This window comes from Mustelus asterias, chromosome 25 (assembly GCF_964213995.1).
Source record: "Mustelus asterias chromosome 25, sMusAst1.hap1.1, whole genome shotgun sequence".
In the NCBI taxonomy this organism is placed as follows: Eukaryota; Metazoa; Chordata; class Chondrichthyes; order Carcharhiniformes; family Triakidae; genus Mustelus; species Mustelus asterias.
In genome coordinates this window covers 26236708-26253104 of record NC_135825.1, presented here as the reverse complement: position 1 = coordinate 26253104, position 16397 = coordinate 26236708, and the positions used below count along the sequence as shown (strand labels likewise).

Genomic DNA, 16397 nt, shown 5'->3' with positions numbered 1-16397 from the left:
AGTGATTCCTCCTCTGCCATCATTATGGCAGCAGAATGGGATTGATGACATGTATGTCTCATTATTCTGAACATTTTAAAATGTTATAAATAAATATGAGCACTCTAATTGAGATATTTTTAAAAAATGCTAGTTTATTTTACTCTTTCATGGGATATGGGTGTCACTGGCAAGGACAGCATTTGTTGCACATCCTTAGTTGCCTTTGAGAAGGTGATGGAGAGCTACCTTCTTAGCTGTTCAGTCCATCTGGTGCAGGTACAAGCATCAAACAGCTAGGAAAGGAATTCCAGAATTTTGATCCCATGATAGTGAAAGAGCGACGATAGAGTTCCAAGCTGGTGGTGTGTGACTTGGAAGAGAACTTATGAGCAGTGGAATTCTTATACATCTGCTGTACATGTCCTTTAAGGTGTTGGAACCAGGGGTTTAGAAGGTGCTGTCGAAGGAGCCTTGACAAGTTATTGCCGTGCATCCTGTACATTGCAGACACTGCTGCCACGGTGGTGAAGAGAGTAAATGTTTAAGGGGGTGGAGAATGGGGTGCAGATCAGGCCTCTTGCTTTCAGACCTGTGTTTAAAGATGTATCATGTATGTCCTCACAGCTTTACAATGAAGAGATATTGGATCTATTTGACAGCACACGTGACCTGGATTCACGGCAGAGGAAATCTAACATTAAAATTCATGAAGGTGCCAATGGAACAATTTACACGAGTGGGGTTGTCTCGCGTATTGTTAATTCAGAACAAGAGGTCAGTGCAAAACCAACTGGGCGTCTTGTAATTCATGTCATATTTGTGGTGGATCATTTAAAAGATTTTTATATCAATCATGGTCATTAATAGTTTAGACCAAATTTCCCAGTCCAGTTCTGGTTTCAGTTCTTGTGCGTAATTTTGTTAGCTGCTGTTTAAAATCTTGATGATAAATATGCATGTATTGGAGAGGGGGAAGGATAATGGCAATCATGCTGTGGGAGAGAACAGATAATGGGCTTTCTTCACAGGAGGTCGGCAGCAGTGAGTGAATTGTGATCAACCATGAGATTAACGAAAGTTGACTTGTCCTGAAAGAGCAGGAACCAGAGCCCTTCGCATTCACTCAATCTCCCTCATGACCTAGATATTTTTTTCTTGTTTGACCTATCTACTACTTTCAGTTCAGCATGATGAATTGTGGAAGCATGGAACTCGACAGCGCTGTTCTAAAGCCATGATTTGACTGTGTTTACGTATGGCTTGGATGGGGAGGTACTATATTAAATTTTTCAAATGATGCATATTGAGACAGAGCATCCATAAATGGATTAAAACTTAATTTATAAAACATAATTTGATTACATTTTTTAAAAATACAGATTTGTATGTCCAGCTGACAAAAATAATTCAGCGCTCAACTATTATGCTTAATAAATGCTTCTTCTGATTTTAACATGGGGGAAAAGTAAGTGTGCGTAACTATAATACTTTTTAATATGTGTAAATTGATGACATGTTTTCCCTCCTTGCCAGAAGGCATTGAATTTTGTTGGGGTTTGGCTCCACTGGAGCCAGCAGCCTTCAGGTAGCTTACCTAAGCCTCCATTCTTCAGTGAGTATTGGTACATTGTTCAGCAATGCAAAGCGCAACTGTTGAGCTTTCACCTGTGTTCTCCCAATGGCATGATTGCAAGCTTTCAAGCAGGTGTCAGATGCTTTACAGAAATGTGGAACTGAAAATTCATATGACTTTTCTTCCCCTCCAGACTTGAGAAATATTGGGCAGAGTTTTCCGATTTCTTTTTCAAACTGTTACCTTGGGTGGGATAAGTGGAGGATAGCCCTCAAGAAGTTTTAAAGTTAAAGTTTATTAGTGTCACAAGTAGACTTACATTAACATTGCAATGAAGTTACTGTGAAATCCCCGAGTCGCCATGCTCCAGCGCATGTTCGGGTACACTGAGGGAGAATTTAGCATGGCCAATGCACCTAACCAGCACGTCATTCGGACTGTGGGAGGAAACCAGAACACCCGGAGGAAACCCATACAGACACTGGGAGAACGTGCAGGCTCCGCACAGACAGTGGCCCAAGCTGGGAATCGAACCCGGGTCCCTGGCGCTGTGATGCATCAGTGCTAACCACTAAATGGAAGGGGCAGGTTCCATGAAGTCACGCTGGCGGGGCGGGTGCTGATTGAGTCTGCCCCACCAGCCACCTCGGTTTAAAAGATCTATTAAATCTATTTGTAGAAATCCACTTGGGATCTGTTGACTCAGTACAGGCTGAGAACCCTCCTGTGGCATTTGACAATGCTTCAACCCAGCTGGTTATCTGAGTACCTTCCAGAATAGTATTTGACTGACTTTTATTGGAAGCTCCTCAAAGCTGACCAATATGCATCTTAATTTAAAAAAATAAATGAAATAATGTATATAGTATGAATACAACATAGTATATAGTATAATAATTATTTTCTTATAAAGTTAGGTACAGACTTGCAGTATTTATTTTCTGTTTGCTTATACAAATCTATAATTCAATCTGAAAATTCACTGGGGGCTAATTGGTCCTTTTAGATTCCATTTCGCTGGCACTTTTCACTTCAGTAGAACAAATTGCCTCACCGGTGAGCTTATTTGAACATCTTTTGAGTCTGCCTTCAATTCATAGATATTTCAGCTCAGATACTCTTTCTGAAGTTTTAATATTAATTTGAGAAAGATAACTCCAGTGAATTTATATACATTTAAGGAGCACCTAAAGTATGAAGACCCATGAATACCATTTTTCTCATTCATTGGTCCCAAGCTCCAAAGCACAACAGTATATTAGCAAAGACTAGTTTCTAACCGACCATTAATACAGATATTTACCAATAACCTTGGGGTTGACTGAGGTAATAATTGTAAGAGAGTTATGTGCTCCATTTATCCTTACAGTCGGGAGGTCCTCCATTGTCATGAATCTGGCACCTCTTCCAAACTGCAGCAAGCAATTATCAGTACCCTCCCCCATGTTCTTTTGACAGCCCCAGTTGGGAATACCCAGTTACGTGGTGATTTGCTTTGTGACCTTAATTCAAGTCAGCAGAAAGCTGGTGAAAGGATTATTGCTCCTCTTAACTTTTGTTTTGCAGATGATGCAATGTTTGAAGCTCGGTGCTCTTGCTCGCACCACTGCAAGCACACAGATGAATGCGGAGAGTTCCCGTTCCCATGCTATTTTTACAATCCACATCTGCCAAATGAGGATCTGCTCGAGGCAAGATATGGTATGTGCCCCAGACACAGTTAATGTCGAATACTAATTCCAGCCTAAAATAGAAGGGGGACTTTACAGTTCAGTGAAACCTGCAATATAAAAATGCATGGTGTGGAGATGCCGGCGTTGTACTGGGGTGAACACAGTAAGAAGTCTCACAACACCAGGTTAAAGTCCAACAGGTTTATTTGGTAGCAAATACCATAAGCTTTTGGAGCGCTGCTCCTTCGTCAGATGGAGTGGAAATGTGCCCTCAAACAGTGCACAGAGACACAAAATCAAGTTACAGAATACTAATTAGAATGCGAATCCCTACAGCCAGCCAGGTCTTAAAGGTACAGACAATGTGGGTGGAGGGAGCATTAAACACAGGTTAAAGAGATGTGTATTGTCTCCAGACAGAACAGCTAGTGAGATTCTGCAAGTCCAGGGGGCAAGCTGTGGGGGTTACTGATAATGTGACATAAATCCAACATCCCGGTTTAGGCCGTCCTCATGTGTGCGGAACTTGGCTATCAGTTTCTGCTCGGCGACTCTGCGCTGTCGTGTGTCGTGAAGGCCGCCTTGGAGAACGCTTACCTGAAGATCCAAGGCTGAATGCCGGTGACTGCTGAAGTGCTCCCCCAGTGGAGCCAATAATCTCTCCAAGGCCATCCCCACACCCCCACTTCTTGCCTTCAAACAACCACGCAACCTCAAACAGACCATTGTCCGCAGCAAACTACCCAGCCTTCAGGAGAACAGTGACCACGACACCACACAACCCTGCCACAGCAACCTCTGCAAGACATGCCGGATCACCGACACGGATGCCATCATCTCACGTGAGAACACCATCTACCAGGTACACGGTACCTACTCTTGCAACTCTGCCAACATTGTCTACCTGATACGCTGCAGGAAAGGATGTCCCGAGGCATGGTACATTGGGGAAACCATGCAGACGCTACGACAACGGATGAATGAACACCGCTCGACAATCATCAGGCAAGACTGTTCTCTTCCTGTGGGGGAGCACTTCAGCGGTCACGGGCATTCTGCCTTGGATCTTCAGGTAAGCGTTCTCCAAGGCGGCCTTCACGACACACGACAGCGCAGAGTCGCTGAGCAGAAACTGATAGCCAAGTTCTGCACACATGAGGACGGCCTAAACCGGGATGTTGGATTTATGTCACATTATCAGTAACCCCCACAGCTTGCCCCCTGGACTTGCAGAATCTCACTAGCTGTTCTGTCTGGAGACAATACACATCTCTTTAACCTGTGTTTAATGCTCCCTCCACCCACATTGTCTGTACCTTTAAGACCTGGCTGGCTGTAGGGATTCACATTCTAATTAGTATTCTGTAACTTGATTTTGTGTCTCTGTGCACTGTTTGAGAGCACATTTCCACTCCATCTGACGAAGGAGCAGCGCTCTGAAAGCTAGTGGCGTTTGCTACCAAATAAACCTGTTGGACTTTAACCTGGTGTTGTGAGACTTCTTACTATATAAAAATGCAGCCAGTGAAAGCCATACAGATGTCCTTCCACTGGCTGAATTGCTGTGTATAAAATCTCTGAAGTTTCGTGACTATTATAAACGTCAAAAAAATTATGACTGCCATCATATGAAAAGAAACACATGGAGCAAATTATTACACTTGCATTATTTTAAGTAATTTGATCTGTCAATTACACAGAAACATCCACTGGGACTGGAGGGCAAGTAGGATGTAAAATGGAATAACACGCAGAAATCTCACTTTCCAAATAGGGACAATGGAAAATGAACACATCAAAGGAGCAACAAATATTGTGATTTCCAGAGCCTTTGTTTCACTGACTCCCTTTAGTATCTCCGCTTTATTGGTGGTGTTTGCCTTTTTCTGTTTTAACCTTTCCTTTTTCCTTCACATGTATTTAAGCCACCACAACCCAGTATTTCGGTTTGAGCAACTTGTACAAGGATAGCATTAAGCTTCATCATTTAGCTTGTTTTTCAAAACCACTGTGAGATCATGTGAATGTGACGGAATTGCAGAAGGATTTGTGAGAAAAAGAGATTAAAGACTATTAATAGGCGCAGCAACTATTCCAAACAGCCCTAGTAAAAAAGGACTTTATCCCATTTGGAGAATATCTGCATAATCAGAATGAGCATTGAAGAGTATTGTGTCTTTTATGTTAACTGCCAAAGGAACCTGAATAGGATCCATTTTTAATTTGTTCTCTCTAGAAAATTGGAAACCATTAAGTATCGTAACTGATACAAAACCATGTTTACAAATTCACTTAGGTCAGACATCACACAGAACTGAAATTAAATAAAACTTTTAATTACTGCCTCACTTTATAGAACTTTACTCTTTAGAACATGGTGGACCTTTGCTTGGGGACTGGTAAAATTTTGGTACCTCACTCGGGTGACTATTTTTCATGTGTAAGCCGAGAGAGTCCGTATTGAAAATTATGTGACAGTGTGGGCAGTACCGTCAGATCTCATCCATGGATCAGAAGCAGGGGCCGTGGTTGTTTTCTCTTGCATCACCCCTCCACCACAATATAGCTTGAAGTTGCTGCAGTTGTAACAACTCCACTGCTTCTCTCACTGTCAACAACTAATTCATTGCAGATTTTGGATTGCAACATAGAATATTTTGGTTCTCTGTACTTGGCACTGAACCAGAACAGTGCGTTTACTCTTTATCCATCATCAGTGCTCATTTATGCACTCTGAGTTGGTTCTGAATTTATTCACTATCATCACTCAAAAAGCAATGTTTGCTGCTCAGGTCTCCTACAGTTGAAGCAATTTAAGGCTAATGTTTAAGACTTGAGAAACGAAAGGCTTATTATTGCTAAAAATGATTATGAAGCTGTGAGATTGTCATAAGAACCCAACTGGTTCATTAATGCACTTCGGGGAAGAAAGCCTCGTGTTCTAGCCTGATCTGGTCTTTATGTGGCTCCAGCTCCAAAGTAATATGGTCGACTCTTAACTGCTCTCTGAAGTGTCCAGCAAACTACTCAGTTGTATCAAACTGCTACAAAGCACAACAAGATTGCAGCACTTCAAGAAGACGATCTATTACTGCCACTCTATAAAGTGGTAATTATCACAGTAATTGAGCATAAATACATGATGCTAAGGTCCTGACTGATTCTTCTTGTAACTAATATATTTACTTTTAACTTCTATTTTAATTTCATTTTGTTATGAAAGTGAAACTGCACCAAGTGGGGTAAAATTAAATTATTGGCAACTTCTGCCAATCAGTTGAGTGTAAATTGGAGTCATTATACCTTTCATTCCTTTTTTTTTTATTCATTCATGGGATGTGGGTGTAGTTGGCTAGGCCAGCATTTATTGCCTATCCCTGAAGGCATTTAAGAGTCAACCACGTTGCTCTGGACCTGGAGTCACATGTAGGCCAGACCAGGTATATCCGGCAGAATTCCTTCCCTAGAGGACATTAGTGAACCAGATGGGTTTTTACAACCATGGTCATTATTAGACTTTTAATTCAAGATTTTTTTTATTGAATTCAAATTTCACCATCTGCCATGGTGGGATTCGAACCTGAGTCCCCAGAGCATTTCCCTAGGTCTCTGAATTACTAGTCCAGTGACAGTACAACTGCACCATTTGGCCTGTACTTTATCTGACAAGTTGCATTTTTGTAACTGATATATTTAAACTTGAATAGAAATGGCCCTCTGTTATTTTGTTATGATATCTTTTTTATATATATATAGGGGTTAAAGAGGGTCCAAATAATTCAGGATGACTTTGCATCTTTTTGTTATCTCTGACTCTAATAAGATTTATTTTCTCATGAGTTCTCCAGGTTTGGCTTCTTGGCAGTTTGATCTGACAGGATTAAGAAAAAGAAAATGTGAGCAATTGGGATTAGTTTAGGGGTTTTAAAAAAAAAAGGGCGGCATGGACTAGTTGGGCCGAAGGGCCTGTTTCCATGCTGTAAACCTCTATGACTCTATAAAACTCCTGAGTCACATCCATTTCCAATTCTTGGCTAAATCCCTCACCATATTACCATTCTTGCTGACCATTTTAGCACTTTGTTTGATCTTACTGACAATCTAGTCTTGTCACTGGTATTAAGAAACAAACATGCCATTGGAATAAAACCTATTCAGATTAGGTGTGAGTTGAGCTAGTGGTAGGCTCAATTTATTACAGGAGATGACGTTTTTGTTAAATGTGAAGGAGATGGTTCATTTTGATGGGGAAGGTTGTGCCGGCTCAACTTGCTGGAGCAAGGAGAGAGTTACTGGGGGTGGTAATATGTTTGAATCTGGATTTTGTACCAGCTCTGCTGCTTGTTGCTGCCAATCTGAGATTCAACAATTCTCAGAATCATGTTTAAAGGTTGTAGGCGGTAGTGACAGAACCAATGTGTATTTGAGTTCCACTTCTTAAATCTTCACCTTAGCTCAGTTGTAGCATTAATCTCTGAGTCAAGTTCATGGGTTCAAGTTTCATTTCAGGACATGAGCACATAATTCTTGGAGGCACTTTAATTAAGAATTGAGGAAGTGTTGCATTATCAAGGGTATTTTCTTACAGATAAGATTTTAAACCAATTTATCCTTTTGGGTTAGTCTAAGAGATCTCAAGACAATTTTCAAAGAAGAATAGGCATGTTCTCATCATGTCCTGGCTAACATTCATCCTTGAAAAGCATTAATGAGACATCTTAACTGACTGTAATCTCAGCTGGTGTTTTGGGCACTTGTTTGAAAGTGGGCCTCTGTGTTTGCCTACAGAAACTTCAATGACGACAGTTCTTTTTTTAAATTATGAAGAGCTTTGGGATCTGTAAATCAGTAAAGCTGATATGTAAATTGTGTTAGGGTCCTGGACCAGAACCCAAGTTACCTTAGGACGCTAGACTAGACCCAAAACTGTTCTACTTTGGCGGAAAATATGAGGAAATGATTCCACTGACAAAGTCAGGACCTTTTATAAACTTTATTTAATAACAGCTTAAATATAACTTGAATAACTGAAGCAACTATTAACAGTTGAACTATATTTAAAAATGAAAAGGAAACACATTTAATGTCTAATTTATCACTGCTTCAGTTCCAAATAAGCAACATTCCTCTTACAGTCTTAAACTGGCTCTTTAAATGCAGTTAGCAACTGTAACTATACTTGCTATAATGAGTGTAAACAGCTTTGAAGTTTTCAGAGAGAAATAGAGTTCCAGAAGCTGCAAAATCTTCTACCAGGCTTCAATTGTAAACTAATCTGCTTTCTACAAAAGCTGATTTTCTCTGCTACCGACCCAAGACTGCATATAAAAGTCCATTAACTCTACTTAACATCACCATTTGCAAGGCTAAAATGAGTAATTATCCTGCTCTCCCAAAATCTGAGCTGTATTCCCTCCAGATGTACTGACTGCTTGTAGCATAAATTTTTAAACATTCCCCTCATATATATATATATTGCACTATTATAATCACAAAATGAAAGATTCTATCTAAATCACTGTTTGTATCATTGTAACCATCTGCTCTTCAGGTAAATGGTGAGGTGAATGGAGTAACACATGAATCGCAACCAGTGAATGAGTATGAAACACTCATGGCCAAATTCCACTTTGTTGACCTTGCCGGTTCAGAGAGGCTGAAGCGCACCGGAGCGACAGGAGAGCGGGCCAAAGAGGGCATTTCTATCAACTGTGGTCTGGTAAGGGAGGAAAACAAAACTATTTCACTCCCTCGTTGAAATTTACCGTTGAATATGCTATCCTAATATATGCAATGTTTTTGATATTTCAGTGAACATCTAGGTTATGTTTGAAATCATTAGCAAGAAGAATTCACTCTGATGAAATAGGCCTCTCATAACGATGGACCCATTGGGTCATTTTGTGGTTCATACTGGTAGAAATCTAATCGTTTTTGACAGCCCACAGCAGGAGCGTTGGTGCCATGCAGCATTCATTCATTCATTTGTGCATAACCTAATATCCAATACGCCTTTCACCACATATTTGTTCTGTGGAGTTGACCATTCCCTGTTCCGCAACCTAGAAACGCAACCTGTAGAGTGACAGTGTTGGATTGCCTGATAAATATTTGATTTCCCATGTACGTAGCACAAGGACTGTCGCAGGGTACACGTTTGTTTTGTTGCTGTGCATTGACAATATAAGATAATATATGTCAATTTTCTGTATACATCATATAGGTTTTCCCAGACTGCACTCTTGCGAGTTTACTACTTCTGCCAAGTCAACAAGACCTATGCAGCTAGGAGCTGGCATTCTGGAACAGGTTTTAGAAAACTATAAAAGTGGCTACTCGCATTTTTTAAATAATCAGATGTAGGAAAAGTAAATCAAAAGGTATCCAAATGCAGAAAAACCCAGTAGATTCTTGATGCAGTTTCATGGATGTCAACATCACAGACACCGATTATCTGGTCATTATCACATTGCTGTGTGTGGAGTTTGCTATGTGCAAATGAACTACTATGTTTCCTACATTACAGCAGTGAATACGCATTATGTCACTGGTTGTTAAGCAGTTTGGGACTTCTGTGGGCACAAAAGATACAAGTACAGTAAAATCACAGTGAGTCAAATCCCAGGGGATTGGCCTAAACATTTGTGTTAAGTGAAGCTTTGCGATAACCATGCAGACCTCATTCGCACATGCATGCATCGCTCTGTAATGCCTACAAATGCCGTCCATGTCAAAAACAACAGATTCAAATGCCAAATGAAAACACAGGTATGGAGCAAATGTGTGAAAAAGTATTTGTTAAATTTGTTCAAATCTTACAATGGTCTGCCCTTGTAAAAGACCAGAAATTTGCATTGTAAAAAGTCGGGAGTCAGCTATCCCGCCACGGCAGATGGTGGAATTTGAATTCAATAAAAGATATATCTGGAATTAAGAATCTACTGATGACCATGAAACCATTGTCGAAAAAAGTAATCTGGTTCATTAATGTCTTTTAGGAAAGGAAATCTGCTATCCTTACCTGGCCTGACCTACTTGTGATTCCAGAGCCACAGCAATGTGGTTGACTCTCAACGGCCCTCGGGCAACTAGGGATGGGTAATAAAAAATGCTGGTCAGCCAGTGACACCCATGTCCCTCAAATGAATTTTAAAAAATTGCTCTATGGGATTTGCTATTCTGATGGAAATTTCATGTCATCCATGTTTGCCTCATCGTGATTTCACTTCAAAACCTTTTCTTTCTGGGTGTTGCTTTGCTACTTCTAAATACTAATTTTCAAATATTTTCCTTGTTTTATTTATATAAACCAAGCAGTGGCACGAACTGTTTGTTTTTGAATAAGTGCTTTTATCTCGCTAAGGACTTAATTGCACTGCCTATTGAAGATCTGCTCACCTGTGGAGAGTGGGCCGGTTGTTAGAAATGACAGTATATCGAGCGCTATGTAATTAGAAGCAAGGCAAAATTGGATTTTGTATCATTTGCACAGTATGACTGCAACATGTCCACGATCATCAGCTTTCTAAAAAGGCTAAGATTGTGCTGATCAGAAGGGCACTGAAAGCCTTTAATATAAACAAGAGGATTTCATTGGTCTCATTCCACATGTGCAATGTGGAGCAATTTCTCAACTGCTTTTATACTATCATGGTAGTCATTCATAATCTGGTGGACTGATGTCCAAGAACCAGCCTCTGGTGTCCACACTGCTAAAGTTCGCTCACTTACCCTGATAACAGATTCATAGAACAACATAAAATGGGTAGTGTTGCAGCATTACTTTTTAAGTTTTGCACATAAGGAGCAATGTTTCAATGCATCGCACTTTCACTCCCCTAATTATCAAGTGACCTATAGCATGCCAAAGGTACCTCAAGCAACCAAATATAGTTGGTAGGTGTGAAGAGCATTGGGAAAATTTTAAGTGAGTGGACCATCTGAAAATCCAGCTGGGGAGTCAGATCAGCACGTCAGCAAATAATGGTCCAAATGGAATCACACAGAATATGTAACTTAGGAATAGGTCATTCAACCCGTCCATGTAGATGTTTAGGCACGACTAGAGCCTCTTCCCATCTTTCCTCATCTAATGCAGCAAAACACTTTGTTCCCTTCTCCCTTGTATGTTCACATCGCTTCCCCTTAAATACATCAATGCTATTCCCTTCAATCACTCCCTGTACTAATGGATTTCACATTCCCATCAGTCATTCATTAAAGAAGTTTCTTCTGGTTCCCTATTTACTTTCTTGGTGACTATCTTACATTGATGCCTTCAAGTTTTTTCTCTTCTCCACAAGTGGAAGCACTGGCCCAGATCTTCCAGTCTCTGGATCTTTGGAGACCGAATGTATGATTAATGCTGCATCGGGAACCTGCAAAGGTCCTGACGCACAGATCTCTGTGGGAATTGTCCAGGCAATTTTAACTTCCGATAGGCAATTCCTCTGCTCCCCAGGATGCCCTGTAAATGTCTCCAACGTTGAGCTTGAGTCGAAGACTTCAGACTGTTCCATGCTATGTACCTGAATAGTTACCCAGGAGATGCTAGATAAATGAAAACCTAGTCTAACATTATAGGTAACTACAAAACTGACCCTCCAATCACTCATGCTAACACCCCAACTCCCCCCTTGAATACTTGACTATTTCCCTGACCATCCCCTTGACCACCGCTCCCTAGGGAGCAATGGCAAGGGGAGCCCCTTTGGGGAACTCCATTGGAAGGTTCCTCATGTCCAGGGGGGGAGGCAGGGGAGGGAGAAGGAGAGTTGGGCGGTTGCCCATTGTGCATGTGAGAGAGGTCTCCGGGTGTGTTGGAGGGGCATCCCTGTTTTTTTCATTGAAGTTTGTGAAAAGGTGCCCTGATATCGGGATTCCCGCTGTTGCCAGTTTTTTTTCCCAGCCCCGTCCCGCCAGCGTGATGGCATGGGCCACACCTTCATTCTTTTTGCACTAAGTTCTGTGTCGCCGGCGAGCTGCACTTTAGTTTTCTCACCTCAGCCTGCTCTCTGTGCAGCAATGAAAAAATTCTACCCCCTGTCCCTGTAAATAGCCAACACGGCAACATCAAATTCCCATCGCAATGAAGCTTGGATACATAAATCATCGACTACTGGAAAAAACGGATTATGCTTTTAAAAAGAAATGATCTCCAGCAGTTTAACTTTTACTTGGGTTTCAACTATTGGAATCTCAAGACCACATTGGCGAAATATCTGCCACAGCCATAGTTAACTCTCCATTTAACTTTAACTTCGTTAAGAAAGTAACTACCTACTGTATAACTTGCAATTCTGCACGTGTGTGCTTTGTGAAAACCAAGCATAGGTTTGTCTTTTTAAATAATTTAATAATCTAAGTGGGTTTTCAACTCAATAAAAACTGACCTGTTTTTGTTTTAAACTCAAGAAAGCCTGCCAGGCTACTTTTAAAGTTTCAAGTTTATTTATTTGTGTCACAAGTAAGCTTGCACTGCAATGAAGTTACTGTGAAAATCCCCGAGTCACCACATTCCAGTGCCTCTTCAGGTCCACCTAGAATTTAGCATGGCCAATGGACCTAACCAGCATGTCTTTTGGACTGTGGGAGGAAACCAGAGTACCTGGAGGAAACCCACGCAGACACGGGGAGAACGCGCAGACTCCACACAGCTCCTAACAAGCTGGGAATCGAACCTGGATACCTGGTGCTGTGAGACAGCAGTGCTAACCACAGTGCCAAATAAACAGTTAAGCACAGACATTGAGTAAATACCTCCAACCTCGCTTAAAAAAAAACCCTTTAACAAGCTCCTTTCTCCAGCACTTCAAACATTAGCAGCTGCGGCACATAGTGATTGGTTTCTAATCACGAGTCCAAAGGGCATTAACCCCAACCTCGATTTTGTTGGGATCATCCGACCCTACAGCAGCCATTTCAACATGCCAGCATAGCAGATCCCAGGAACAGGAGCTCCCTTTCTTCATGAGAAAAGAACTCCATGATGGCAATAAAGTGGGAAATCCAACCAACAGTGAATGAACTGGAACTGCATCCCACTGGCAAGACTCCAGAATTAGGCACAATCCCATGCAAGGGTGAAGAAAGAAGGAACGCTCTGGGAGATGCACCCAGTCCCTCAGATACTTAGCTCATTACCTTCTGTACAAGCAGTCACGATTTTGACAAAATACAATTAAGGGCCCCAGATAAAAATTCTTTAGGTGTCCAAAATTTACATGTTTCTCTATATCATAGGAAAAAACATTGGTATGCAGTAAACCTTTGCCATTTCCAATGCCATTGAAGTAGCCTGTCAGTATACTGCTAAATTGCATAATTAATCCATAGCCAGCATAATTAAGGACCCCACGCGCCCCGGACATTCTCCCTTCCACCTTCTTCCTTTGGGAAAAAGATATAGAAGTTTGAGGACACGTACCAACCGACTCAATAACAGCTTCTTCCCTGCTGCTGTCAGACTTTTGAATGGACTTGCCTTGCATTAAGTTGATCTTTCTCTACACCCTAGCTATGACTGTAACACTACATTCTGCACTCTCTCATTTCCTTCTCTATGAACGGTATGTTTTGTCTGTATAGCACGCATGAAACGATACTTTTCACTATGTTAATACATGTGACAATAAATCAAATCAAAACAAAGTGAACCTCAGATTTGCGGTGGATTAACACCAAATATTACTTCAAAAGGAAAATTCTTATCTTTCCTCAGTCAATTCCTGTAAGAAGAACCACTGCTGCAACAAGAGGTGGTGGTGCAGTGATAATGTCACTGGATTAGTAATCACAAGGCCTGGGCTCTGAGAGACAAAGGTTCAAATCCCATCATGACAAATTAATAAATTTTGAATTAGATGCTAGTCTCAGTCTTGGAGACCGTTGTCGATTGTTGTAAAGATCCATCTGATTCACTAATACCCTTTTGGGTCTGGTCACATGACTCAAGATACCTAGCAGTGTGGTTGTCTCTTAACTGCCCTCTGAAGTGGCTTCGCAAGCCACTCAGTTCAAGGGCAATTAGGGTTGGGTTGAGACACCATGAAAGAATAAAGAAAATAAAAACTGGTGTTCCATTATATGCATTTCAATTACTAAATCCACTACCAATCCACTTCTGCCAATTGTTACAGAGGTGGGGAGGCAGGTTAACATTGAGTACGGTTGAGCTAAAGGAAGGATTAAAACTTTCTTTACGCTTTGCATTAATTTACATTCCAAACATGAAATACCTTACTTTCTATAATATATCGTTATAAATCAGACTCCTGACGGATCCAGACATAAATTTTCTGTGACTAAGTCAAACTAAAAAAACTTATGGAAATCTACAAATCAGATTATCCTTGTTAACTAGTGTTTTTATTCATCGTGCACAAGATTTGGACATCGCTGGTTGTGCCAGCATGTATTGTCCATCTTGCGAAGGTGTGCTGCCTTCTTGAACCGCTGCAGTCCATGTGTTGTAGCTGTTCTGTCATAAAGAATAATGACCTTGCTTCTGTATTGCAGCATTGTGTTCTATTTGTTTTATTAATTAAAGATGATTTTGATTGCAGGAATTGAAAATAATGAAAGCAGATAAATGAATTCCCAAAGTAGATGCAAATTATAATAATCTCTATGAAAGGACTATCAAATTGGGGCGGCACAGTGGTACGGTGATTAGCACTGCTGCCTCACAGCTCTAGGGACTTGGGTTCAATTCCCGGCTTGGGTCACTGTCTGTGTGGAGTTTGCACGTTCTCCCCGTGTCTGCGTAGGTTTCCTCCGGGTGCTCCAGTTTCCTCCCACAGTCCAAAGATGTACCCTTGGTGTCCCAGGATGCATAGGTTGGAGGGATTCACAGGGTAAATATGTGGGGTTATGGGGATAGGGCCTGGGTGGGATTGTGGTCGGTGCAGGCTCGATGGGCTGAATGGCCTCCTTCTGCACTGTAGGGATTCTCTGAAATATCTTTCATTGGCTGAGCATAGGAAGGCTTTTGTTTTCAGCTAGTTCCATAGTGGAGTCACAGAACTGTGATGCAAATCCTCAAGGAAGGTGACAATATAAATAAATATCCACAGATGAAGTTAGACTTCTGTCTCGGATAGCCAAGTATGAATTCAAATATAGCTGACATTTTTGAGCAAGACATCATCATCACGATTAAGTTAGGTTATGCTCTAACATTTTTCTACAAGATTTAAGTCAGTGTGTTTCACAATAATTATTTTTAAAATTTTGCACGTAACCTTATTTAATGTTCAGTGCTGGAGTTTCCGGTCTTGGTTCATTGCCGATGCAATTATGTGAAATAATGGGGGTGATTCTCCCAAAAGTGCTGAATTAGTGGGAAAACTGTTCTAGATCGCGACAGTTTCTTCAGTACAGCTTCTCACTCAATTCTCACTGTGCAATATAGAGTTCACAATCAGGAATCTCATTAAATAACCCGGGGGTGGGGTGTATTCACGCTGGAGTCTGACAGTTTTGGAACTCTGTGCATGCGCGGTGGTCACGATCTGTCAGTCGCCCCGTTTGCTTACCAGCTCGATCACTGGCCAGCCCGGGACCCACACAGTGCTGCCCCTCCAGCCCCCCCACGGCCTGATTCTGGCCCCTACAACAATTCCTGGGCCAGCCCTGACCCCCCCGCCCCGGAACTCCCCGATGTCCAGCCCAAGCCTCCTGGCAGTGACAATCACCCGGCAGCCCCCACCCCCCCCCCCCCCCCCACCACCCCCCCAACCCCGGCAGACCAGCCCCTCCCCCAGCCCGATCGCTGGACTCTCTCTAGCCCAGACCGATCCCCATGCAGAGTGGCAGCAGGACCCCTCCACCAATCGTCCCTAGGCCCCGCCCACAATAGGCCCGCCCCCATGGCACTGCCTGATGCCTGGTGGGCAGTGCCAAGGTGCCCCCTGGGCATGGGCACTTTGCCCCTTGGGCAGTGCTGGGGGCATAGGCTGGCACTGCCAGGGTGCCCATGCCCAGGGAGCACCACGTCCTGCTGCCTGACCCCTGGGGGGGGCACCGATTGCCCCCCTCCCGCTAGTTCCCTGAATGTGGGGAGCTATTCTGGACACTGTTCGGAATGAAGTATTCCTGGCGAGATGGGAGATGCTATCGGGACTGGCATGGAACAGATGATCATATTAAAATTACATTTAAATTATATT

General features: G+C 42.0%; 1 protein-coding gene across 1 annotated transcript in view; it reads left to right on the top strand.

Moving 5' to 3' along the window:
- kif21b (kinesin family member 21B) overlaps window positions 1-16397 on the top strand; it is a 180468-nt gene that overhangs the window by 70193 nt on the left and 93878 nt on the right. The window contains exons 4-6 of the mRNA XM_078197937.1: window positions 607-756; window positions 3122-3256; window positions 8780-8947. Coding sequence (XP_078054063.1) covers window positions 607-756; window positions 3122-3256; window positions 8780-8947 — 453 coding nt within the window. The remainder of the gene's footprint in view (window positions 1-606; window positions 757-3121; window positions 3257-8779; window positions 8948-16397) is intronic.